This window comes from Anomaloglossus baeobatrachus, chromosome 11, assembly GCF_048569485.1.
Source record: "Anomaloglossus baeobatrachus isolate aAnoBae1 chromosome 11, aAnoBae1.hap1, whole genome shotgun sequence".
Lineage (NCBI taxonomy): Eukaryota > Metazoa > Chordata > Amphibia > Anura > Aromobatidae > Anomaloglossus > Anomaloglossus baeobatrachus.
Genome location: NC_134363.1, coordinates 40,435,764 through 40,463,715, shown reverse-complemented (window position 1 = coordinate 40,463,715; position 27,952 = coordinate 40,435,764). Strand labels below are relative to the sequence as shown.

At 42.5% G+C, this 27,952-nt stretch overlaps 1 protein-coding gene across 1 annotated transcript in view; it reads left to right on the top strand.

The window, feature by feature from the left end:
- Nucleotides 1–27,952, top strand: part of LOC142255791 (SH3 and multiple ankyrin repeat domains protein 1-like) — a 391,018-nt gene that overhangs the window by 307,018 nt on the left and 56,048 nt on the right. Inside the window, exons 6-8 of the mRNA XM_075327238.1 lie at nt 4,758–4,909; nt 17,165–17,332; nt 19,363–19,479. Coding sequence (XP_075183353.1) covers nt 4,758–4,909; nt 17,165–17,332; nt 19,363–19,479 — 437 coding nt within the window. The remainder of the gene's footprint in view (nt 1–4,757; nt 4,910–17,164; nt 17,333–19,362; nt 19,480–27,952) is intronic.

The window sequence follows — 27,952 nt, the reverse complement described above, 5'->3', positions numbered from 1 at the left end:
AACTATCACCCTGGTTTACCTGGTTCACCAGGTTATTGGTGTTCATCCAGCATGACAATGTTAGTCCTGGATATTAGGTCAGAGCACATAATGTGCCCAATTAGGAAATCATGAGACTTTGTCCACTATTTGGGACTTCCCTTTAAGATACACTATATTGACAAAAGTATGTGACCCCTCTACATCACACCTACCCATTCTACATCCATGGATATTAATATGGAGTTGGCCCTTTTGCAGTTATAACAAGTTACACTCTCCTGAGAAGGATTTCTTAGGAGAATTTGAAGGAGTGTGTTGGAAATTTTGCCCCTTCATCCAGAAGAGCAGATGTGAGGTCACACACTGATGTTGGAGGTGCGCAATCTCAGTTCTAGTTCATCCCCGTGGTGTTGGATGGGGCTCAGGTCTGAAGTCCGGGGTCTATGCTCCGGTTATGTTGTTTCACGTTAAGCTCTCCCATCCATGTGTTTATAGACCTTGTGCACTGGGCATAGTCATGGGAAACAGAAAAAGGCCTTCACCAAACCATTCCCAAAATGGTTGGAAACTACAATTGTCCAAGATCTCTCGTGCTGAAACATGAAGATTTCCTTTGACTGAAATTAAGAGGCCAAGAATCAGCGCTGAAAAACAAGCCATAGCATTATCCTCCTTCACTAAACTGTACAGCGGGCACAATGCAGTAAGGGGTAACGTTTTCCTGGAATCATCAAACCCAGACTCCTCCATCAGATGCAGGTAGAGCAGTGTGATCCATCACTGCACAGAACACATCTTCTGCAGAGTCCATTGGTGGTGGCTTTACATTGCTCCATCCAATGGTCAGCATTGTGCTTGGTGATGAACAGCTCTGCAATGTGCTTGGTGATGTACTGCTCGGCATTGTGCTTGGTGATGTACGGCTCGGCATTGTGCTTGGTGATGTACAGCTCAGCATTGTGCTTGGTGATGTACTTCTCAGCATTGTGCTTGGTGATGTATGGCTCGGCATTGTGCTTGGTGATGTATGGCTCGGCATTGTGCTTGGTGATGTATGGCTCGGCATTGTGCTTGGTGATGTACGGCTCGGCATTGTGCTTGGTGATGTACAGCTCGGCATTGTGCCTAGTGATGTACAGCTCAGCATTGTGCTTGGGGATATACGGCTCGGCATTGTGCTTGGTGATGTACAGCTCTGCATTGTGCTTGGTGATGTACGGCTCGGCATTGTGCTTGGTGATGTATGGCTCGGCATTGTGCTTGGTGATGTACGGCTCGGCATTGTGCATGGTGATGAACAGCTCTGCATTGTGCTTGGTGATGTACGGCTTGGTATTTTGCTTGGTGATGTACAGGTCGGTACTGTGCTTGGTGATGTACTTGGTGATGCCCCTGGTACTATTAGGATTGAGCACCTTCACTCTTCCCGACATAAAAAGCTCACCTAGCCCTGTTCACACGAGCAGAAAAGATCTCTTCTCTGTGCTGCATGTGACATAGAGCGGAGAACATCGCACCTCCTGCACCCACCAAGCCTCAGACGACACGGGAGATTTGTGGAGCAGAGAACTGACACTCCAAGTTCTACGAAGACGTCCGTCTGCACAGGGCTGTGGAGTTGGAGTCGGAGTCGGAGCTCATTTTGGTGGAGTCGGAGTCGGTATAAAATGCACCGACTCCGACTCCTAGAATATATAATAAATTGGGGACAGTAGTGCAATGCAGAATGTGCTGAATACTTTACTAAATAATATTTAGTATAATGCTTATATTTAAGTGAAAAATGTATTGTAGTACAATGTGAACATCAGACATTTAATTATTTTTATGATACAATAATCAAGATATTTGGATAGAACATAACATATATTTATTGGAATACAACTTTAGAACACAAAAAACTAATAAATTGTAAATATGTAATACAATATGTAATTTATATATATATATATATATATATACACACACACACAAGATATATATGTAATCTACTGTATATTACATATTGTAGTACATATTTACAATTTATTAGTTTTTTGTGTTCTAAAGTTGTATTCCAATAAATATATGTTATGTTCTATCCAAATATCTTGATTATTGTATCATAAAAATTATTAAATGTCTGATGTTCACATACACATATTCATGTACTACAATAAATTTTTCACCTAACTATAAGCAATATATGTAGGAGTCGGAGTCAGTGCAAGAGAAATTGAGGAGTCGGAGTCGGTGCAAGAGAAATTGAGGAGTCGGAGTCGGAGTCGGTGCAAGAGAAATTGAGGAGTCGGAGTCGGTGCAAGAGAAATTGAGGAGTCGGAGTCGGAGTCGGTGCAAGAGAAATTGAGGAGTCGGAGTCGGAGTCGGTGCAAGAGAAATTGAGGAGTCGGAGTCGGAGTCGGTGCAAGAGAAATTGAGGAGTCGGAGTCGGAGTCGAAGGTTTGGTTTACCGACTCCACAGCCCTGCGTCTGCATCTACTTCTCAAAGGTGTAGATTTAATGGAAAACACGGCATGCTGCTTTCCTTCCAGGACAAATTTAAAAATAGAAATACACATTATAAAAAAACAAAACAACAACATACCTGTAATGGGATAGAAGAGATGGAACTGGGACTACCAGGCTGACCCTAAGTCTGGGGACCCTGCGCTGTCCTTTATCCCGGTGGTAGACTTAGAAGTAGTCAAGCTAAAGCCTCCAATGTGGTCCTGTCTCCTGTCCAGGCCCTAACAACTAAGTCCCTGCCACCCAAGGGATGACTCGGATAGAGCCCAACAATCTACCAACACAGAAACAAATGGGGGTAAACAAAAACATATACACACCAATAACCTGCACCAGGGGATTACCATGGAGTAAGGGTAAGGATATAACAAAAAAAGGAGGTAGAATAAACCACTTACAATAATCACAGCATAGCAGCAACAGTGAGACAGGTCCACTCTGCTCCACGGCTAGCTCCAACCGAAGGAATAACCAGCAACAAGTCCAGGAAGCACAGGGCTTATATCCTACATGTCCACTCTGCTCCCTGGCTAGCTCCAACTAAATGAATAACCAGTAACAAGTCCAGGACGCAAAGGGCTTATATCCTACATGTCCACTCTGCTCCCTGCTAGCTCCAACTAAATGAATAACCAGTAACAAGTCCAGGAAGCAGAGGACTTATATCCCACATGTCCACTCTGCACCCTGGCTAGCTCCAGCTAAATGAATAATCAGTAACAAGTCCAGGAAGCAGAGGGCTTATATCCTACATGTCCACTCTGCTCCCTGGCTAGCTCCAACTGAATAAATAACTAGCAACAAGTCCAGGAAGCAGAGGGCTTATATCCCACGTGTCCACTCTGCTCCCTGGCTAGCTCCAGCTAAATGAATAATCAGTAACAAGTCCAGGAAGCAGAGGGCTTATATCCTACATGTCCACTCTGCACCCTGGCTAGCTCCAGCTAAATGAATCACCAGTAACAAGTCCAGGAAGCAGAGGGCTTATATCCTACATGTCCACTCTGCTCCCTGGCTAGCTCCAACTAAATGAATAACCAGCAACAAGTCCAGGAAACAGAGGGCTTATATCCTACATGTCCACTCTGCTCCCTGGCTAGCTCCAACTAAATGAATAACCAGTAACAAGTCCAGGAAGCAGAGGGCTTATATCCCACATGTCCACTCTGCACCCTGGCTAGCTCCAACTAAATGAATAATCAGTAACAAGTCCAGGAAGCAGGGGGCTTATATCCTACATGTCCACTCTGCTCCCTGGCTAGCTCCAACTAAATGAATAACCAGCAACAAGTCCAGGAAGCAGAGGGCTTATATCCTACATGTCCACTCTGCTCCCTGGCTAGCTCCAACTAAATGAATAACCAGTAACAAGTCCAGGAAGCAGAGGGCTTATATCCCACATGTCCACTCTGCTCCCTGGCTAGCTCCAACTGAATGAATAACCAGTAAAATGTCCAGGAAGCAGAGGGCTTATATCCTACATGTCCACTCTGCTCCCTGGCTAGCTCCAACTGAATGAATAACCAGTAACAAGTCCAGGAAGCAGAGGGCGTTTATCCCGGCTGGCAATTGCTTAACTGCCGCCAGCTGGAGCAGTCTGCTGCTGCAAAAGAAAGTGCATTAACTTTACCAGTGCCACAAGGAATAAAGTTGTTTAAAGTGCATTGTCTAGATGGTGAGAACTAGCCCTGAACCTGTCCCTATACACGTGACAATACCTCTTTTTTCCCAGAGCAAAATGACCACATATCCCCATAAGGCAAGAATCATATCTATATTACGCTCTGGAGCTCTGGAGTCATGGATTGTGTTTGAAAGGAGCTCTGTTAGTATCTTTGAGGGTCCTTATTTCCACCACCGTTGATTTACAATGGGTCCATCAATTTTTATTATTTGGTAGACGGCAGCTTACTAGACAATCTTGGCCATATTCAGCGCTGTGTCCCCAGCCAATCTCCTGGGATCAACATCCATTGAAGGCATCACATGACTGCAGCAGTCAATCAGCGGCCACTGGTCGGCTACAGCTACTGGTGGGTGACCGAGTGACCAAATACAGTGTTCCAAAGCTTTAAAAATGGCTACTTATGGTTCAATATTTATTTTTTTCTACTTGTTATTGTACGTAGAACTTTTTGTCTACATTTCAGATATTACTAGTATAGAATATGTTGATTTTTTTCCCTGTGAATCTCCCATATAGAACTTTCATACATTTTAGTGCCCATATGTACACTCACATAAATTGGTGCCGCTTTGTTCCTTTATAGAGACGCCATTGACCATGGCTTCACAAATGGAAGCAAATGTGGATGTCATTAGGATGCTTTGCCTGGGAGGAGCACACATTGACTTCCGTGCCCGTGATGGCACCACATCTCTCCACAAGGCCGTCTGCGCCCGAAATTACAATGCGCTCATGGTAAGGGTAATGCATTTTTAATTGTTGGGTATTTCATAACTTGCCTTGATTTCCGTCACTGTCATGGTGTCCATACAACTTGGTCTGGTGAGATCTATGCTTTGTTGTGTGTAATAATTTCTCAGTCAAAAGGACTTTGTGGTTGAAGAATTCACTGCATAAAACCTTTAGGTAGCTATACTCTCCCATCAAAAGGTATTCCTTCCATTTTCACCAATAACTTGTACGTTCTACCTGGCTGAACATGCAATTGTAAGCGATAAAAGCTTTGTAAGCCGCTGTTTGACTCATAGATATATACCTTGAAAATAAATGATCAGACATGTTGAAATCCAACATGCCCAATCCTGTTTTCCATCAACAACTATAGAGGGATAATCAGGAGTCTATGAAGCAGGAATGTATTAAGGTTGCAAGTTATTAATTGCACCTGCTTGAACCTATTACCTGTATAAAAGACACCTGTTATGATTCAGGGACCAAGGAGGATCAAAAAATGCGGAATCCCAAAAAGTAACCAGAGTGGCTGGAACCTTAATGTAATGCAGACCTAATCCTGACACAGAACTAGAAGTAGCCGTGGGACGAGCCTACAATGACCTAGTCGTCTCGACACAGGCGGAGAACTAAATATTCTTACAGATAGAAATATAAGAAAAGCTAATCTGCCTCGGAGCACTCCCCAAAGATATAGATAGCCCCCCACATGTAAAGGCTACAGTGATATAGGAAAACACAATACAAAGCTAGAAAACAGATTCAGCAAAGATGAAGTCCAAACTATCTTTATAGGAAAGGATAGGAAAGAGCACTGTCTGTAGCCGTAAAAACCCTAATAAATCTCAGCACGCCTGACATGGAAAACCCTGAGACCACACGGCCTCTCCCCCACTATATCAGTACTCTGATGTTACTGGAATCCAAAAACACTACTATAGATGAGGGACTGAATTTAATACCAAGCATGACAAAACACAATGCTTTGCAGAATAATGGAGCTAAATATACAGACACTCCCAGCAGGGAATGATCCAATTCCACCAGGAACTCCACAAAGTCAAAATAGAAATCAAGCATTAGTATCAAAACAGAAAAAACAACAAGAAAGTGGAAAAAATAAGCAGAGGTACAAAGACCAACTTATCTTGAGTGGAGGTCTGGTAGAGAGCAGGACTTGTTTCAGAATGTCCTTAACACACAGGAAATCAATTGAGCACCGGCAAGTAACAGGAGAAAACTACTCAGCTATATACCCCAGTTTGAGAGACCTGATTGCCAGTCCTCCACAGGTGTGTGGCTCTCATTCCACAAGTCAACTGCACCGCCAGCACTGACCACAAGAGGGAGCCCCAAACTGGAAAATGTTTTCACAACACCTTTCCACACACTCAAGCAGACTCCAACCTCTCCACCATGGCCAAGACCAAAGAGCTGTCTAAGGACACCATGGACAGAATTGTAAAACTGCAGAAGGCTAGTATAGGCTACATGACAATAGGCAAGCAGCTTGGTGAGAAGCAACAACTGTTGGCACAATTATTAGAAAATGGAAAAACACAAGTTGACTGTCAATCTTACTCGATCTGGATCTCTCCATGCAAAGTCTTGCCTCGTGGGGTAAAAAGGAGTCTGAGAAAGGTCAGAAATCAGCCCAGAACTCCACAGGATCCTGAAAAGAGCTTTTAAAGAGTAACTAAACATTAAATTATTTTTTATATAATTTTGTCCAGCATGAAAAGTTATGGGTATACAAACAAGCCACAAAGCCAAAAAAGTTGAGAAAAAAAATGCAAGATTGAAATTAGGAAAATAATTAGATTCATAAATAAAGAAATATATTCCTATATCACATCCTAGCGGACTCACATCTCTTGCAGATGCATCCAGAAAGATTGATATATGGGATGACTGAGGGGGATATTAGGAGCAATGATTAGACTTAATGGACGCCATCAATTTCTCAGCGATTTCCGCAGCACTAAAGAGCAACCTTATAAAATCAAATCTATGGAGCATTGCTGTTCTACCACACGCCCACCATGACTATACCGATCTATGAAAATGTTCAACTGTTTGATTTGTGATCCGTCAACAAAGTTGTTTCAGTGCAAATTCATTTCAAAATGTATCTTTTTAGTGGTCGGTGCTTCATTTTTCAGAAAATACAAGTACACTATTATTATAAAAATCTGGGCTACCATCAACCACCCATAGGGGGAGCTCAGGAGCTATTAAAGTGGGTTGTCTTATTTTCTTAAATGGGTAAAATTGCAAAGTTCTTGGGTAAAAAAGTGCAACGTTACAATTTAGTTCTTATTAAAAGTATTCTTCGTTCTCAACAATGAAGGAATTTTTAATCCTATAGTTTACTCCTCGTTGCCTAAAATACTGGACACCTTTGCAGTCTATCAGTAGTGGCTGATCTCCTATACAAGAAGCAGAGCACATACAAGGTCCTTCCTATACAGCTTTCGAGCCCTGCTTTGAATTAGGCCAGCTTTAGTGCCCCTCTGCTCTTTGATATTGAAGAGGTATAGATGCTGTCATAGGTGTCCAGCAATAGAAGGTCACATGAATTGGCTGTGCAAAATGCTCCCTGACCTTCTATTGTCCCTGCTGTCAGTATTCAATGCACTAGGTATCTCCTCCGCTGGGTTTTCATCCTTTTCCCTCTAGGACCCAGCAGACTTCCTCTTTCCTTCAGCTGCTAATCATCTGTATTTCCCCTTGGGTTTAAATACTCTCATTTTCTTTGGACTTCTGGTAGTGATATTCAGTTCCTTCACAAACTCTGGATGCAAGTAGGCAGCTTGTATTATTCAGTAGGATTGTTGCTATTTTTTACTGAACATCTTACTGAGTCGTCTAGAGATAAGTTGTTTGTTGTTTTCCTTTGTTTGTTATCCTTGGCGATCCTTTAGTGCCTAGTGGGGTTGACTAAGAGCTCATCCCATCCGCTCCCTACCTAGGGCCCAGATCAGGGTCAGCCTAGGGTCAGGTATCTGGGTTGGCGCATAGATGTGGAACCTATCTAGTCCGGTGAGGGAAACCAGAGTACAGTAGTAGGCTTGGTCACCATCTCCCCCTTACCTAGACACAGGTTTCCCTTCCCATAACCTTTACCATTGCTAGCTACTTCCCCGTACTTCCCCGTACCTTATGTGACACCGACCTTTGTCAGTTGTCTCAGAAAGTGCACAGTTTGGTATAGCGGAGCAAACATGTCACTGGATCAAACTGTCAATCATCAGGAGTGCACTGTCCCCAGCCAGCAGGAAGCCAGGAGGCAGGGGAGCGGTGCGCTCCAGAAGACAGAACATGGGAAAAAGCTTGTATGCTCCTAAGCTTCCCTAGTTTTGGTTGAAGGCAGCCAGAACTGTTTTGTGTGCCTCCAGGGAATTTTGGAGCTTTGTAGTATAGTAATGAAGCTTCAAACTTCAGATGGAAAAATCAATTCACAAGACTCCGGTCTATCGGCCAGGTCAGTGATCTGTAACCACTGGTAAGGAGGTTTGCGAATATATTTACTTCCCAACATTTTTAGCTCTTCTTTGTTTAATCGGGCTGGGGCGATGTCATGTACTGACAGGGGTAAGGAGATTCGCAAGCCTCCTGTCCAGCAGTCACAGTTATTGAACCAGCCGCCTTACGCGTCGATTCTCCCATCTCTACTTCAAACTCTATAAAGAAATAATTTGGCACCAACATTTTGGTGTAAAGGAAAACATCTGGATATCTTTGAGCTTCATAATCGTATAAAGCCATAATTGGTAATTTTTTTGAAGACCCTTTAGGATGTGTTCATAGCATTGCTCCATGACCACACTTCCACCATGTCCACCACTTGACGCTGAGGCTATGCCTTTTTCCCGCCTTTTCACACATCTTCAACAGGCTCCTAATTTCAGTTTGGAAGCTGGGACTCTAATAATGGAACGTGCTGAAAAAGGCTTTCCAGAAGCTTTTGGTAGTTTTGTTACCTCTTCTGGAATTTCAGAAAGTCTCCTCCTTTTCTTGGAGCATCTCAAATATTCAGGAACATGTATAAAACAAGCAAGTAGCTATCTAAGGGGGCTAGGTATTAGAAGCAAGCAAACCAATTTGTACTTATCTTTACTTATTAACCCAACATTTTTGGCCTGGCAACTTTGGCTTATCTTGTGCTTACTAGGTTCCGTGGGGCAATGTAAATCATGACACCGTCACATGAGGCCTAGAGACTAAAGTTCACGTGATGTCATGACTTTGAAGGGTCCAGTAAATGCCAGAGGTGCCCAAGATGCAGACCAAGAATGTTCAGTGAAGAAGTCTGTCTCACATTGGTGACCAGATGCCGAATTAAGGCATCACAAACCAAATTACTCATCATTGCTGGCTACCAACTACCTAACGTTTTAGAAACAGCTTTGCCAAGTTGATGCCGCATACACATAAATGTACAAGAGCTTTTCGGCTGTTTATGTAGATGTAAGGCTGGCATTAGACCGGGGCAAACTAGGCAATTGCCACTACTTTGGGTGCCCCAAGTGTCTACACCAAAATCTACACTGATAATAGTAGTATCAGTGTAGCTGTCCATGTGGAGACTGCTTGAGGACATTCTGGTGACTTCACGATCATGTTCTCCGTTATGGGACCATGATGTGGTCACAGGTTTTGTACGCTGTTGGACTTTAGGATCTTTGGTGACATCACGAAAATGTAACTGGTCATTTGACTGTGATGTCATGCAGGTCCTCGACTTTGATTAAGAGCTGATGGGGAGATGGACTGGTGTTAAGTATGTGTGTCTGTCTAGAATGTATTGGCTCCTGGTGGTATATATTAGTGATGACATTCCTCTTGTTCACCCCCCAAAAATAAATAAGCCTATACTCACCTCCTGTGCAGCCACGGTTCCTGCGATGTCTAAAGCTTGTTCCCGGTACCCTGTGATATTGCTATGATCCCTGCAACCAATCAGCGACTGGTGTCTGTCTCCTCACCTTTGGACTTTTGAGCAGGAAGTGAGTGAAACACTGACTTCTTGCTCAAGCGTCTGAAGGCGGCGGAGAAGGAAGCCGGCGCTGATTGGTCATGGGGAATATGTTATAGCAATGTCACGTGGGTCCTGGAAATGCAGATTTAGACATCACTGGAACCACAGCTGCACCAGAGGTGAGTAAAGGCTTATTTATGTTGAGGGGACGAACAAGGGGGAATAAGTAGGGCTTGTCCAAGTAGTGGACAACCCCTTTAACAATTTTTATTTTATGAGTACAAACAATGGGAATGAGAAGGGGTTTTCCAAGTAGTAGTCCACTACTTGGACTATTGGACTACTTAGGAATGAGAAGGGGTTGTCCAAGTAGTAGTCCACTTCTTAGACTATTGGACTACTTGGGAATGAGAAGGGGTTGTTTAAGTAGCAGTCCAGTTCTTGGAGAAGGGGTTGACCAAGTAGTAGTCCACTATTTGGACTATTGGACTATTTGGGAATGAGAAGGGGTTGTTCAAGTAGTATTCCACTATTTGGAGAAGGGGTTGTCCAAGTAGTAGTCCACTACTTGGACTATTGGACTACTTGGGAATTTGTCCAAGTAGTAGTCCACTTCTTAGACTATTGGACTACTTGGGCATGAAAAGGGGTTGTCCAAGTAGAAGTCCACTACTTAAACAATTCTTTTAATTGTGACTTTATGAAAAAAAGGTCATCAAACCAGACCCATAGTAATTAGTAAATTGGCCCTAATACCTTAAGGAAACAAAGGTGAACTGCAGCCCCAGTAGCACAATCAAAATATTCCATAGTAATAAGTGAACAATAATGTAAAAATACATTACAAAAAGTATGTAAAACATCAGCCGTCTGCTTGCACATACTGACACACAAGTGCTCATTTTGCCGATTTACATTGGTGTTAATGGCCATTTAGGGATCTAGGCTGCTTTGCAATACAGCAGGATAATCTACAGTATTATTTCGGCACTAACCCTCCCCCCTTGGCATTTGCACATGAACCCTTCGCAGTCCACATGTTACCGTGCTTCTTGGACGACTTTACATGACCCCCTCCTGGCACCACATGTTGGCCCGCAGCCCAGTTCTGCTAATCATTACCGCAGGGGTTAACAGCTTTGGGGGAGGACTGGGATCTGCTTCCATGGTAACATTTAAGTCATAAGAATCTTCAGTATTTTCTGGAGGAATGTTCTAATATGTACATAACGCTGTTCAATTAGCAGACAATAGCACAAGACAAAGTAAACCGTAGATTTGTGTCCCCATCCCTTTAACAATAACTGGTTGCCATAGGAGCAAATGAGAGTGTAGAGTAGTAAGGTCAATAGTGGTGGCGCTGCGGTACCCCACTGTGCTGCACGTGTCTACGAGGGGCAACAATCCAATCGGAGCCTGCAGACAAATGCACTTCAATATGGTCCATTTTTTTTTCTGTGTTCACGCAGATGTAGCAGAGCTGAGTTTGTCATTTTGCAGGACCCATTCAGTGCGGTCTTCATTCATTATTAAGAGTTCATTGTAGATGTTATACTAGGTTTAGGGACTAGCTTAGGGCTTGGTTCAGGAATTGGTTTAGGGCTAAGATTAAGGACTGGTTTAGGGCTAGGGTTAGCGATTGGTTTAGGGCTAGGGTTAAGGATTGGTTTACGGCTAAGGTTAGGGATTGGTTTAGGGCTAGGGTTAGGGATTGGTTTAGGGCTAGGGTTAGCGATTGGTTTAGGGCTAGGGTTAAGGATTGGTTTACGGCTAAGGTTAGGGATTGGTTTAGGGCTAGGGTTAGGGATTGGTTTAGGGCTAGGGTTAGGGATTGGTTTAGGGCTAGGGTTAGGGATTGGTTTAGGGCTAGGGTTAGGGATTGGTTTAGGGCTAAGGTTAGGGATTAGTTTAGGGCTAGGCTTAAGGATTGATTTAGGGCTAGGGTTAGGGATTGGTTTAGGGCTACGGTTAAGGATTGGTTTAGGGCTAGGGTTAGGGATTGGTTTAGGGCTAGGGTTAGGGATTGGTTTAGGGCTAAGGTTAGGGATTAGTTTAGGGCTAGGCTTAAGGATTGATTTAGGGCTAGGGTTAAGGATTGGTTTAGGAGTAGGGTTAGGGATTTGTATAGGGCTAAGGTTAAGGATTGGTTTAGGGCTCAGGTTAAGGATTGAAGGAAAAGAGAAAATCCAGCGTTGGACATATTATTTTAAAAAATCCATTATTTTATTTGAAAATTATTAAAATCCAGCAGATGAGAAAAAAGTACATCATGGGGAACTAACAGAACAACGCGTTTCGACGCTCAAGTCTTAATCATGTCCATGACCTGGATTTTAATAATTTTCAAATAAAATAATGTTCTTTTTTAAAATAATATGTCCAACCCTGGATTTTCTCTTATCCTTCAATTGTTACTGGATGCTACACCATTCCAAGCGCAGGACACATCAATACCACAGCAGATGGATCGGTGAGCTGGATTTTTTGTCTTTTTGTAAGGTTAAGGATTGGTATAGGGCTAGAGTCAGGGATTGGTTTATGGCTAAGGTTAAGAACTGGTTTAGAGCTAGGATTAGGGATTGATTTAGGGCTAAAGTTAAGGACTGGTTTAGGGCTTGGATTAGGGATTGGTTTAGGGCTAAGGTTAAGGACTGGTTTAGGGCTAGAGTTAGGGAATGGTTTAGGACTAAGATTAAGGATTGGTTAAGAGCTAAGGTTAAGGATTGCTTTAGGACTAATATTAAGGACTGGTTTATGGCTATTGTTAAGGATTGGTTTAGGGCTAAGTTTAAAGATTGCTTTAGGGCTAAGTTTAAGGATTGGTTTAGGGCTAAGGTTAAGGATTGGTTTAGGAGTAGGGTTAGGGATTTGTATAGGGCTAAGGTTAAGGATTGATTTAGGGCTAGGGTTAAGGATTGGTTTAAGGCTTAGGTTAAGTATTGATTTAGGGCTAAGTTTAAACATTGGTTTAGGGCTAAGGTTAAGGATTGGTTTAGGGCTAAGGTTAAGAATTGGTTTAGGAGTAGGGTTAGGGATTTGTATAGGGCTAAGGTTAAGGATTGGTTTAGGGCTAAGGTTAAGGATTGGTGTAAGGCTAAGGTTAAGGATTGGTATAGGGCTAGAGTCAGGAATTGGTTTAGGGCTAAGGTTAAGAACTGGTTTAGAGCTAGGGTTAGGGATTGATTTAGGGCTAAAGTTAAGGACAGGTTTAGGGCTAGGATTAGGGATTGGTTTAGGGCTAAGGTTAAGGACTGGTTTAGGGCTATAATTAGATATTGGTTTAGGACTAAGATTAAGGATTGGTTTAGAGCTAAGGTTAAGGACTGGTTTAAGGCTAAAGTTAAGGATTGGTTTAGGGCTAAGGTTAAGGATTGGTTTACGGCTAAGGTTAAGGATTGGTTTAGGAGTAAGGTTAGGGATTTGTATAGGGCTAAGGTTGAGGATTGGCTTAGGGCTAAGGTTAAGGATTGGTATAGGGCTAGAGTCAGGAATTGGATTAGGGCTAAGATTAAGAACTGGTTTAGAGCTAGGATTAGGGAATAATTTAGGGCTAAAGTTAAGGACTGGTTTAGGGCTAGGATTAGGGATTGGTTTAGGACTAAGATTAAGGATTGGTTAAGAGCAAAGGTTAAGGACTGGTTTAAGGCCAAGGTTAAGGATTGGTTTAGGGCTAAGGTTAAGGATTGGTTTAGGGCTAAGGCTAAGGATTGGTTTAGGGCTAAGGTTAAGGATTGGTGTAGGGCTAAGACTAAAGATTGGTTTATCAACATTTTGGCTTTAAGGGAAAAAAAAGGGAAATCTTTAAACTTTTTTTTGTACTTATTTAAATCTATAAAGCCATGCTTGGCAATGTTTCTGTCAAGTTTCAACTTGGGGGCACAGGGACTTAAAATAGATTGAACTCCAATGTGCGGTAAGACAAAACCCCCACAAGAGGTCACTAGCACAAGCGTAGGAATAGTCAACAAACCAAAGTCAAAACCGGGATGTCACATCTAAACAGGGGAGTGACCAAGCTAAAGTCAAGTGGAAGCAAGAGGGTCAGAAGCCTAGTAGTCATGTCAAGAGCCAAGGGGAATCAGATCCATAGTCAGGGAATGGTACCGAGGTCAAAGGACGGGAGAGAAGGTATGTACAGAGGAGGGGGTGGAGACAGAGACACGGAATGGGACCATGGTCAGGTAGACAGGGTGGACAGACAGTACAAGGGGAGCTGAGGTAAGGTAGATGTAAGCTGGGTAGCGGGACCGATCAGGGCTAACTCACAGGAACCAGCTGCGCACGATGCAGAGCAGGAACTGTTACTGGTGGTGTTCCGGAGGAGTTCACACCATAATAAAGCAGCGTGAGCCATGGAACGAGGCACGACCAAACTGACCCCTCCCACCTGACCTAGCCCCATCAGAGCAAGGCTATAGTCATAACAATTTCTTAAGACAAACTCTTGAATTTGCAGGAATCCTTACATTTTTTTAAACAATCGCTCTTGGCATCCGGTGCATATTGCAATTACTGGTTGTATTACATTACATTGTTGTGTTACACCTTTGTTTATCATTCTGTATATACTGCTGCCTATGAATCTAATTTCTGTATATCCGGCTTGTGTAAGCAATGTTGACTTTGCTGGCTTTCCTCTATCAATAAGTAATTGAAGCAAGAAATAATTTATGCTGTGAATCACCGCTGAATATTTATCATATAGATATACATTTATATGCTGATGCATAAAGCTTAATCCCCCACCCCCATTCAAATTAACCTAACAATATATATTTTTATATATATATATATATAGGATTTTATATATATATATATATATATATATATATATATATATATATATATATATATATATATTACTATTACCAATATTTTTAAAATGTGGAGCCCAAAACTGGATCCCATATTCCAGATGTGGCCTTACAAGTGATTTATAGAGGGGTAACAATACGTTGGGATCACGGGATCTAATCTCTCTTTTTATACACCCTAGAATCTTGTTTGCTTTTGCAGCTGCTGCCTGACATTGAGTGCTGCTGCTCAGCTTATTTGTAATGAGAAAACCCAAGTCCTTCTCCTGTTCTGTAGTCCCGAGTTTACTTCCATTTAATGTATACGCAGTTATAGGATTACTCCGTCCTAGGTGCATTACTTTACATTTATCAACATTAAATCTCATTTGCCAAGTATCTGCCCATTCTGACATCTTATCCAGATCTTTTTGTAATATTGTACTGTCAAGGTCAGTTTTTAATATCCTACATAGTTTGGTGTCACCAGCAAAGACTGACACTGTACTATCAATCCCATCCACAAGGTCATTAAAAAGAATCGGTCCTAGCACAGATCCCTGCGGCACCCCACTGCTGACTATGGCCCATTTAGAGAATGTACCATTTATGACTACTCTTTGTTTCCTATCTTTTAGCCAATTCCTTACCCACTTGCATATAGTTTCCCCTAGTCCTTGCTTCTGGAGCTTTAGTATAAGGCTATTATGTATTACAGTATCAAATGCCTTTGCAAAGTCCAAATAAATGACATCAGTTGCATTACCAATATCCAGGTTTGCACTTACCCCCTCATAGAACCCCAACAGGTTGGTTAGACACGACTTACCTTTCATGAATCCATGCTGTCTGTCAGTTATTATATTATTTTCTGCAATATATTTTTGCATGTCATCTCTTAAAATGCCCTCAAAAACTTTGCATTCCCTTCTCTCACATATAGATATAGTGAAAGGAAGATGTTCCAATCCTAAACGTCCAGATGATTTGTATACTGCCATCAAATTTATTGCATTTTTGTGATGACAGTCACAAGATGGTGCTAGACACACTTGTATGCTGTAAATCTAAAGGTAGTCAGACAGGCTGAGATCATAAACCAGGAGGGCACGACAGTACATGGTGGGGCAAACAGAGACGAGGTCAAGATAGAAGCCAAAGGTCAGGGTTCCAGGAGAGTAAATACAAAATACAGGGAACAGGCGGGGACGTGGTCAGGAGGAAGTCTGAGGTCAGAAGCCGGAAGTCACAACAGAAACAGGGGAGGACAGACAGAGACAGGTAAACAGCAGTCCGGAGTCAAGAGACCAAGATATGAATACTGAGTGCCACGGGTGCAAACAGCACAACTGTAGACAGTATGGACGACTGGCAGTGTCCTGAGCTAACACACTCCCTAAAGAAGCAGAGCAATCACCGGGAACAAGAAGCATCTGCGAGACACCTCCCAGGACAGCATGAAACCCAGTGCTTGTGAAACAACCAACAGAGCATTCATCCTGCAGAATACTCTACACCATAAGCAACACATACCGGCTCTGCAGGAGAGCATGGCAGAACAATACAGAGTATCCTGCACATCAAAATTGTGACAATTTTGCTCGCAGATTTTGAATTGGTTTACAGACTTGTTTGCGCTATATTTATTTTATTTTTTCTATAATTTTAAATAATATAATAAGAATATTCTTAGAATTGTTAAGAATTCCGAAGGCACAAAAGGGACAACTACGTGGCAATTGCAAATATCTAAATAGTCCCGCTAACTTATTTTGGAGTTTGTCATGCAGAGTAAAAAGACCGATAGCTTTCTCCTTTATTGTTTGTTAACAGCATCTGTAACAGCCCCATGGGCTACTTCTGTGTCACACTCTATATATCCTTGGATTCCTGTGTTTGGAGTCTCAGAAAACTTATCTTCGTCTGAAATACATGTCTAAGAAGAGATTTTCTATTTTGAAATATTCTCAAAGTGTTTGATTTTAAATGTAATCTTTTTCACAGTTTTTAGTTTTTAACTATTCTGTTTCTAAAGATTGTCACAATATTGTATATGAATTGTGGCGTTTTATAGCAAAAAATTATTAATAATTTATGTTTATTCCTCTTAACTTCAGTGAGGAAAGGACAGCAATCAAAACCCTCTAAAAATGTTGCGATCACCATGTTTATATGTGGTACCGCAATGGGGTTTAACTTAATGCCTGAATGGGGCTTTAATACTAGAAGTCCCAGAGAGGGGTCATTTGACATTTTTACCATTGGAACCCTATGGAGCTCGAAATTCCTGGGACTTCTAGTGTTAATGCAATAAAAAGTCTATTTGATTTCTTACCTTATTTTCCTTTTTAGACAATTTTTGAAAATATTGTGATTACAATGTTGATATGTGGTACCGCAATGGGGTTTCATTTAATGCCTGAATGGAGCTTTAAGGCAAAAAAAGTCTATTTGAATTCTGACCTTATTTATTTTCCTTTTTAGACACTTTTGGATCTTGGTGGTTCTCCAAATTACAAAGATCGGCGTGGTCTAACCCCGTTGTACCATACCGCCATGGTGGGTGGAGACCCCAGGTGCTGCGAGTTATTGCTCTATAATAGAGCATACATTGGCACAGTGGATGAAAATGGCTGGCAAGAAATTCACCAGGTAATAACAACCATGTTCTGTAACACCTGACAATAAAGGCAACAAAGTGGCATAATAGTTGACAATTGAAATATTAGCGTTAATAGAGAGACTTTGGAAAGATTGGCTGTGATTAGGGCTTTAGTCGGGAAGGGCAACTGTGGCATTGGCACCTGGTGCGGAATAGTAGTGGTGTGTCTAAAGTAAAGTTTCTCTTGTTCATAGTATTTGGATACCAACTGTGAGATAACAAAGCGTTTTTCAACTCTGAAATCAAAACTCATGCTTTTTGAACTCCATATAGTACTTTTTTGAACTCCATTTATGCTTTGAAAGCTAAGCAAAAAAAAAAACTAAAGTGTGAACACACACTTAAGATATGTGCACACAGAATTCTTTGAGAAGTCTTTTGGAGGTTTCTAAAAGACCCCTGAAAATTGGTCAAAAATGCTTCCTATTCTTTTGTAGCCTAAAGGCCGCTTTACACACTGCGATATCGGTACCGATATCGCCAGCGTGCGTACCCGCCCCCATCGGTTGTGCGACACGGGCAAATCTCTGCCCGTGTCGCACAACATCGCCAGGACCCGTCACACGGACTTACCTTCCCTGCGATGTCGCTGTGACCGGCGAACCGCCTCCTTTCTAAGGGGGCAGTTCGTTCAGCGTCACAGCGACGTCACAGCAGCGTCACTGAACCGCCGTCCAATAGAAGCGTAGGGGCGGAGATGAGCGGGACGAACCTCCCACCCATCTCCTTCCTTCCGCATTGTGGCCGGGAGGCAGGTAAGGAGAGGTTCCTCGTTTCTGCGGTGTCACACGTAGCGATATATGCTGCCGCAGGAACGAGGAACAACTTCGTTACTGCTGCAGTAACGATATTTGAGAATGGACCCCCATGTCACCGATGAGCGATTTTGCACGTTTTTGCAACGATGCAAAATCGCTCATAGGTGTCACACGCAACGGCATCGCTACAGCGGCCAGATGTGCGTCACCAATTCCGTGACCCCCACGAGATCACTTGAGTGATGTCGTAGCGTGTAAAGCCCGCTTAAGACCACTTTTCAGTCTTTGGAGAGTTTTAAACTTCCGCTTCCGGTTTGGTGGGGAGAAAAAGAAAATGTTCTGTATTTTTTTGTTTTATAAGACTCAGAGGATTATAAGATGCACCCCAAATTTGAAGGAGGAAAATAGGAAAAAAATATTTTTACTATTGAAATGAGGGTCCGTCTTATAATCCCAGTGTGTCTTATATTAACTCACCAGGTGGTGGTGGAGCCACTCAGTTCAGGAAGGTCACAGGTAGGTGCTTGGATGTGGGGGTGTCGTGGCTCAGGAGGGTCAGCTATACTGCGGGCTTGTGGGGTGTCATGGCGACTGGTGCCATTGATCTGCCAGCAGGCTTAGAGGAGGGGTTGTTGCGGCTCAAGAGCATCAGTGTGTGGCAGCGGAGGGTCAGCAATACTGCAGGCTCGTGGGGTGTCGCAGCTACGAGTGCCATTGATCTGCCGGAGGACTGCAGGCTCCATTGAATCGCCGGCCGTTGACACGATAGACTTCAAGAAAATGGCCGCAAAGACGTCGCATGCACATATTGGCCTCCGCGGCTATTTTCTTGAAGTCCGTTGCGTCAAACACCGGCGATTCAAAGCAACCCGCAGATCAATGGCGCCCACCGTCGCGACACTCCATGAGCCCACAGTATTGCTGACCCTCCGATGCCGCACACTGACCCTCCTGAGCTGCTCCACTGCAGTGACACCCCCTCCGAGCCCTCCATATCGCCGACCCTGCGCCACCACTGCCTCCCTGCTAAGCCAAATTTGTAAAACACCCCCCCAACTCTTTAGGGGAAGGGGGGGGCGGGCAAAAAATTTCTCCAACACTCCCCAAAGAAGTAGTTTCCACTAGTAAACTCATTTGTTTTTGACCGACTTGAAAAAAAAGTGTGTGCACATATCCTTACATTCTGGTAGTTCCAATAAGCTGTGGCGCTGCACATTCAAGATTCCTCATAATGAATGTCGATGTGTTTTCTCCCCGTCCAGGCCTGCCAGCACGGCCACTCACAACACTTAGAGCATCTCCTCTTCTATGGTGCTGACCCTGCTTCTCAGAACGCTTCAGGAAACACCGCTCTGCATATCTGCGCCCTGTACAATAAGGTCGGTGCACCCATAAAGTATCATCCTACCGTAATCCTGCTACTTTCACTCCATCACCTGTGTGCGGCATTACCCCCAGTGTCATTATCTTTTCCCGCCACCTCTTCCCTCTTCTTTATTTTTGTCGCTGACAGTTCCGTAAGTAATTTTCTTGTCCTCCTTGAAGCAGCTGTGGCCAATAAGTACTGAGTAATTGCTTATGTGGGCAGCTTGTAGCCCTGACTACAGCTGTCTGTCACATATAGGCACACGAAATAACGTTACGGAGGATAATGCATTGTATACGCTGTGAGGATGATGATTTGGTCTTTGCATCTAGAAAAATCATGCGTAGATGTTTCTTTGTTTGCGGCACTATACACCTTGGTGCCATTATACCACAACCTACTGTACCAGACACCAGCTTAACCCTCTCTGCCATTTCACTGGTGTATGATAATAGTATTTTAAATTGGGATTGTCATACAAATGATGGAGCTGTGCACCTGGAAACCACAAGACGTTGATTACCGCCATATGGTGCATTCATGCAGAACCGTTCATCCATGTAAAATTGTACAATATGGCATTCGATACAAGATGGCATGATATTTTCTTTTTTTGCATGGAGTCATTTGCACAAAAATGGAGGCAGAAGGAGCCACAGTTGTAGTAGCGGCGTCGGAGGGATGCCGACTTACTCACTGTGCCGACCAGGTCACATCCTCCCCCGCACTCCCTCGGCCATCCACATGTGCTGCTGCCTCCTTACCCTCCTGGGGCCTGTGCATGCAGCCAGGGTCTCCTGAGAGTGTGCTTAGGGTCGGCAAGCTATTTCCAGGAAATTATGTATTTCAGGCACTCTCCCATTAGGGGAGGTGCCTGCGCAACACCTTGAGTTAGTCAGTGTAATGTCGGTCTAGCTAGTTGTCAGGTCCTGTTATCCCTCTGTCTGTCACCTGTACCTAAGTCTGCCTTCCCATACCTATCTGCCACTGCCGTGCCCACTACACCTGTCCGTACCCACCTGCCTGTCTGCCCTGGTCATCCCGCCTGTACCTAACTGTGTCTGTGTCTGTACCCGAGTCCTTCTCCTGTCCTGAGGGTCAGCTGCCACAGTCCTGGTCACTGTCCTGGGAGTGGTACCTGGCGTCCACCTCGTGGTAGGCACTTAGTTAACCCTTCCCACTAAAGGGTAAGCCTTGGTCCCCCCCGTGGTCCAGTGAGTACCCTAATCCCGCTTGCTGCCTCTACACCAGCCGCGAGCGTTACAACAGTATAGAGTCATAATGTTTAATGAGTGCGGTATTATTTCTCAGGCTTTCCTAAGCTGTAATATCATCATGTGAGTGAGATGTTAGTGGAAGCAGCGGGGCTTCAATGCAAAATTACTAGCTACCCTATTGGCCTGATTCATCAAGCTGGAGAATGATGCCCTAAAATCCTTTAAATGCTGTGCAAGGGCACCAGAAACATGCACCAGCCAAGGTCTGTTACCCATTTGTGTCCTAATTTACACCCCCTAAATTTTTATGAATTTGTCACTCGTGCAAAGCCACCCCTGAGGTCCATCCATTTTTCTAAAAAATTTACGTAAGTCACAACATTTTTGTGCAACTTCAAGAACAGGAGTTTTGAAGATTCTAGATGTTTATTGTCACACTATTTTGGCGAAAGTGTTCTCCTGGAGTAATTTTATATATGCCAGATATTTTTGAACAAAATTTTGCAAAAATTGGCAACATTTTTTGGGCGTGCATAAAATTGCTGTAAAAACTCCAAAAGTCGCAATATTTTTGTGCAACGTCAAGGACAGGCTTTTTTTATTTTCCATATGTTTATTGTCACAATATTTTAGAGTAAATATACTCCTGGAGTAATTTTATATACAGTATGCCAGGTAGTTTTGAACCAAATGTTGCAAAAATTGGCCAACATTTTTTGGTGTGCACAAAATGGCTTTGGGGGGAAACTAGAGTACATTGGCACAAAACTTTAGCAAGTTTTTGAAATAAGTTGGAAAGATCATTAGGGTGGGTGTCACACTGTACAAAGATCTGGTAAGGCGTAGTACAGCGTATTCCCCACTAGGTGGCAGCAGAGTAGTGAAGGAAAGACAAAGTCACACTGTAATAGAAAGGCAGCTGAAGTACAGCAGAGTAACTTCAGCAGACAGTTCACAGGCGAACCACCAGGGGCAATAGAGTAGTCAAACAATCAGGATCTAGCCAGGAAAGTTGAGTCACTGCAAACGAAGGATCAAAACCAAGTTAGAAAACAGAACCGAGTCGGAAGCCGGGAGATCAGGTATGCAGAGGGAAACACAAAAAACAGACAGGAGAGGGAAGTCAGGGGCTGGGACAGACGGACGAGCGGGGAAGGGTACAGGTGAGGGCACGGTAGCAAGGAGTCAGATTAAAGAGGGATTCTCACCAGAGCCAGTAACAGGCTGCAGAGCAAAACTATAACCAGCACCAAAATGCAATTTCAGAGACCAGATATAATGTCTCCTGAAACCAGAACGAGGCTGATGGGAGTTAACCCCTGACATGACCAGGTCGGGTCTGGGAAACTCTGGAGTGGAGAATACCGGTCCTGGATCATGACAGTGGGAAGCCTTAACACGGAGCACAATAACGAGCAACAAGAAAACAAAAACAAAAAAACAGACGAACACATAAAAAAGTGAAAAGGCGGAAATGAAAAGATGAATATGGCACAAGTGAAAAACACCCGAAAAATACATGAAAGTAGACAAAACAAAAGAGCAAAAGCAACAATGAACTGGCCTCTTTGTGTGTGCTTCACTACAAAAAATAAAAAGCAGACGAACACATAAAAAAAGTGAAAAAACATAAATGAAAAGATAAAAAAGGCACAAGTGAAAAACACCCAAAAAATACACAAAAGTAGACAAAAAAGAGCAAAAGCAACAATAAATAGGCCCCTTTGTGTGTGCTTCCCTGCAAAATAACAAAGACAAACACAAAAAAAGTGAAAAGGCATAAATGAAAAAATGAATACGACACAAGTAATAATAATAATAATAATAATATAATATTTATTCATTTATATAGCGCTATTAATTCCGCAGCGCTTTACATACATTGGCAACACTGTCCCCATTGGGGCTCACAATCTAGAGTCCCTATCAGTATGTTTTTGGAGTGTGGGAGGAAACCGGAGGAAACCCACGCAAACACGGGGAGAACATACAAACTCCTTGCAGATGTTGTCCTTAATGGAACTAGAACCCAGTACCCCAGAGCTGCAAGGCTGCAGTGCTAACCACTGAGCCACCGTACCGCCTCACAAGTGAAAAACACCCAAAAAATACACAAAAGTAAACAAAAAAAGAGCAAAAGGAACAATGAACTGGTCCCTTTGTGTGTGCTTCCCTGCAAAAAAACAGACAAACATAAAAAAAGTGAAATGGCGTAAATGAAAAGATGAATATGGTCCAAGTGAAAAACACCTAAAACACCTGAAAAATACACAAAAGTAGACAAAACAAAAAAAAGCAACAATGAACCGGCCTCTTTGTGTGCTTCATGCAAAAAAACCCAAAAAACACATGAAAACATAAAAAAAAGTGAAAAGGCGTAAATGAAAAGATAAATATGGCACAAATGAAAAACACCCGAAAAATACACAAAAGTAGACAAAACAAAATAGCAAAAGCAACAATGAACCGGTATTTGTTTGTGCTTCCCTGCAAAAAACAAAAAACGGACAAAAACATAAAGTGAAAAGGCGTAAAAGAAAAGATGAATATGGCACAAGTGAAAAACACCCGAAAAATACACAAAAGTAGACAAAACAAAATAGCAAAAGCAACAATTAACCAGTATTTGTTTGTGCTTCCCTGCAAAAAAAACAAAAAACAGACAAACACATAAAGTGATAAGGCGTTAAAGAAAAGATGAATACGGCACAATTGAAAAACACCCGAAATATACACAAAAGTAGACAAAAATAAGAGCAAAAGCAACAATGAACTGGCCGCTTTCTGTGTGCTTCCCTGCAGATCTGATGGAATAAACCACAATATTTTTAGAATTTGGAAGGTTTGGTGCCGCTCTATACAAATGTTATTCCTTTGTATGTATGTAACTAGTAATATAAGCAGCTATATACAAATTACCAGGGACGTGGGGTATTTTATTTGAAAAGAGGTAACCGATTTTGTGTACAGCCGTGGTCATGAAACCCTCTGCTGAGCAGCTTTGTATATTTGCAATGTAATTATTTCTGCATCTCTGTTATTTAAATGCACAAACACAGCTCTGCTTCTCCTTAAAGGAACACTCCGGCTCTGGCCAATATTAATTACACCAACAACAATTCGGAGAAACACATATTAGAATTTTAATTCTGACTTTGATCCCATTAATTCCGAGATTTCTTACTGTTCTCACTGCTGTTTTTGTCGTTAAATACACTTTATATGACCCAAAATAATTTATTTAAAAAGGATTTGCTATAAATAAATATATATATATATATATTTTTACATGGTGTAAACGCCGCTGTTCTCCTGAATCCAGCATAGTTTTTCTTTTGTTTCTGTGACTCTCCGTTCCTGAGATAGGGCCCCTTTTTTTCCCAGTGTATAAATGTAATCTTTTTAGTCAACTAGGCGTGGTCAAGTAGACATCTACAGAGGACTACGCCCTCTTGGCTAACAAGACTAGATTTATATACAGGAAAGATAGGGCCATATTTGAGGAATGGAGAGGCGCAGAAACAAAAGGAAAACATCGCCGGATTCAGGAGAACAGCGGGTTTTAGAAATAATAAAGTCCAAAATGGTTAGCTCACTCATCCAAAGGAAGCCGTGCTCGGAACCTACACTGTGCTTACCAGGAGATTGATCAATCCGTAGAAAGGGAAATCCGGTATCCAGGCTTCTTTAAAAAAAAAAAAATCACAAAATATTAAAATCCTAAGTGATATTCTTCAAAAAAGGAAGTAACAAAATGCATGTAAAACAATTCCAAGAAACGCGTTTCGGACAATCGTCCTTATAAAGATTGGGCCATATCTGAAGAACAGAAAGAGGTAGAAACAAAATGAAAACAGCGGCGGATTCAGGAGAACAACGGCTTATAGAAATAATAAAGCCCAAAATGATCAGCTCACCCATCAATAGGAAGCCGTGCTTGAAAGCTGCACAGATGAAGCCATAGAAAGGGGTACCAGCCTCCGGGCTTCTTTAAAATAAAAACACTTTAACAACAAAATATTAGAATTCCAAGTGACAGACCTCAAAAAAGGAAGTAACAAAAATGCATGTAAAACAATTCCAAGAAACGCGTTTCGGACAATCGTCCTTAGGAAAGATGAGGCCATATCTAAGGAATGGTTAGGGGTAGAAACAAAAGGAAAACAGGAGATAAATAAGTCCAAAATGGCCAACTCACCTATTCATAGGAAGGCGTTCTCAGAAGCTACACTGTGCTTATCAGGAGATAGAAAAAGCCGTAGAAAGGGGAATCCAGCATCCAGGCTTCTTTTAAAAAAAAATCATAAAATATTAAAATCCTAAGTGACATTCCTCAAAAAAGGAAGTAATAAAACCATATGCAAAACAATTCCAAGAAACGCGTTTTGGACAATCGTCCATAGGAAAGATTGGGCCATATCTGAGGAATGGAGAGGAGTAGAAACAAAAGGAAAACAGCGGCGGATTCAAGAGAACAGCAGCTTTTAGAAACATTAAAGTCCAAAATTGTCTGCTCGCCTATCAATAGGAAGCTGTGCTTGGAAGCTACACAGATCAAGCCACAGAAAGGGGTACCAGGCTTCTTTAAAAAAAAATCACTTTAACCACAAAATATTAGAATCCCAAGTGACAGTCCTCAAAAAAGGAAGTAACAAAAATGCATGTAAAACAATTCCAACAAACGCGTTTCGGACAATCGTCCTTAGGAAAGATTGGGCCATATCTGAAGAACGGAGAGGGGTAGAAACAAAAGGAAAACAGTGGCGGATTAAGGAGAACAGCGGGTTATAGAAATAATGAAGTCCAAAATGATCAGCTTGCCCATCAATAGCTAGCCGTGCTCGAAAGCTACACAGATCAAGCCATAGAAAGGGGTACCAGTCTCCAGGCTTCTTTAAAAAATCACTTTAACCACAAAATATTAGAATCCCAAGGGACAGTGCTCAAAAAAGGAAGTAACAAAAACGCATGTAAAACAATTCCAACAAATGCGTTTTGGACAATTGTCCTTAGGAAAGATTGGGCCATATCTGAAGAACGGAGAGGGGTAGAACCAAGAGGAATATAGCGGCGGATTCAGAACAGCAGAAATTCCATTTTTGTGACAAATCTCAAAAATGTAACTGACTAAAAATAAAAATAGCCCATGATGAAAAGAAAGTCGTATGATTCACTAATCGCAGCAATCTTTATTAAGGCCTGCAGAGATTGATGTGACTCTCCGACAGGTTCTAATTCTATATTACATGTACAGGTATATGTGTATGGAGGGAGGTGGGGGAATGGGGTGGCGTGTAATGAAACGTTTTCATAAGAATGGCTGCATGATTTTTAATTAGCAATTCCAACCAATACAGATCCAAGATGTACACCATCTTTTAATTCATAGAATTGAGCAAATACAATAAGGGAGGACAAAAAAGGATGACAGGTCTACCCTAATTGGAAGTTGTGGGCTAATAGCGGGATCCTAAATCTATCAAAGAGGTATTTTGTTAAAAAAACTAAGTGATGGACCAGAGGAGGGGGAGTAAAGCGCAGGTTGACTTTGTAAAAAGAAACAGCAGCTGGGAAACCAGGGTTTTCCAAAAGAAGAAAACCCTTCAATAGGTTTAGGACACCATCTAGTTACACCTCTCATCCCAATTTTTGGGCCACCATAAAATATCTGCTCAGATCTATAAATTATAAGATGGTTGAATGAACATCCTGGATCTGCACTTCTTGAAATTGATAATGAAAAATTATGCAATTATTATAATGAAAGCTTTTAGCGCCTCTCAACCCCCCCCCCCCCCCCCACACTCCTTACATACTTATGCGCACACCTTCACAATGTACTTGAGAACTAGAATCTGATGAAGAATCTCAGCGCCCTCTGCTGGCCATAATAAGAAACCGTTTCATATGTTGAAACATTTTTTTGGTGTTCTACCAATAAAAAACAGATAGAACATATAGGCAAAACCAAGACCTGTGAACGGGGCCAGAGAGCGTGTGAACACTGTATGGCACTGCAATTCCCCTACTGCAGTATAATTTGTGCTTCATATTAGTATTATTTTTGGACATTTTAACAGTGTCATTTTCAATCCATGGTAAATACTAAATGTGTGTCCACAAGTGTCCACGGGACCGTGACTGTCTGTACCCTTTAAAAAGTTAATAAATGGTTACCTTCAGTCCTGTTCTGTGGCCTCGGAGTACTTCGTCACTAACATTTCTAAGTTTGGCCTACATGCAGCCCCTCTCTCCTTGCTACCTACAACTATAACTCTTGGACCTCTTTCTGAGGCTTCGGCCTCACATTACTTCTTCACTAACATTTCTATGTCCAGCCTACTTGCAGCCTCTGTCCTCTTCTTCTCCTTTGCTGTCTGATAGTCTTCACTAACCTACAACTATTACTTCTGACCTCTGAGGCCTTGCTTGGCCTGACCGTATTTCTTTACTAACATTTCTAAGTCCAGCCTACACACAATCTATCTTCCCTTCTCCTTTGCTGTCTGAGGGTCCGCACTCACCTACAACTCTAACTCTTGGACCTCTTTCTGAGGCCTCGGCCTCGGAGTATTTCTTCACAAACATGTCTAAGTCTGGCCTACACGCAACCTCTATCCTCTTCTTCTCCTTTGCTGTCTGAGGGTCCTCACTAACCTACAACTATAACTCTTGGACCTCCTACTGAGGCCTCGAGATCGCAGTATTTCTTCACAAACATTTCTAAGTCTGGCCTACATGCAACCTCTGTCCTCTTCTTCTCCTTTGCTGTCTGAGGGTCCGCACTCACCTACAACTCTAACTCTTGGACCTCTTTCTGAGGCCGAGGCCTTGGAGTATTTCTTCACAAACATGTCTAAGTTTGGCCTACACGCAACCTCTATCCTCTTCTTCTCCTTTGCTGTCTGAGGGTCCTCACTAACCTACAACTATAACTCTTGGACCTCCTACTGAGGCCTCAACATCGCAGTATTTCTTCACAAACATTTCTAAGTCTGGCTTACATGCAACCTCTGTCCTCTTCTTCTCCTTTGCTGTCTGAGGGTCCTCACTAACCTACAACTATAACTCTTGGACCTCTTTCTGAGGCCGAGGCCTCGCAGTATTTCTTCACTAACATTTCTAAGTCTGGCCTACACACAACCTCTGTCCTCTTCTCCTCCTTCTTCTCCTTTGCTGTCTGAGTCTGAGGGTCCCCTCTAACCTACAACTATAACTCGACCTCTGAGTGAGGCCCCGGCCCCGGCCTAGCACTACTTCTTGACTAAC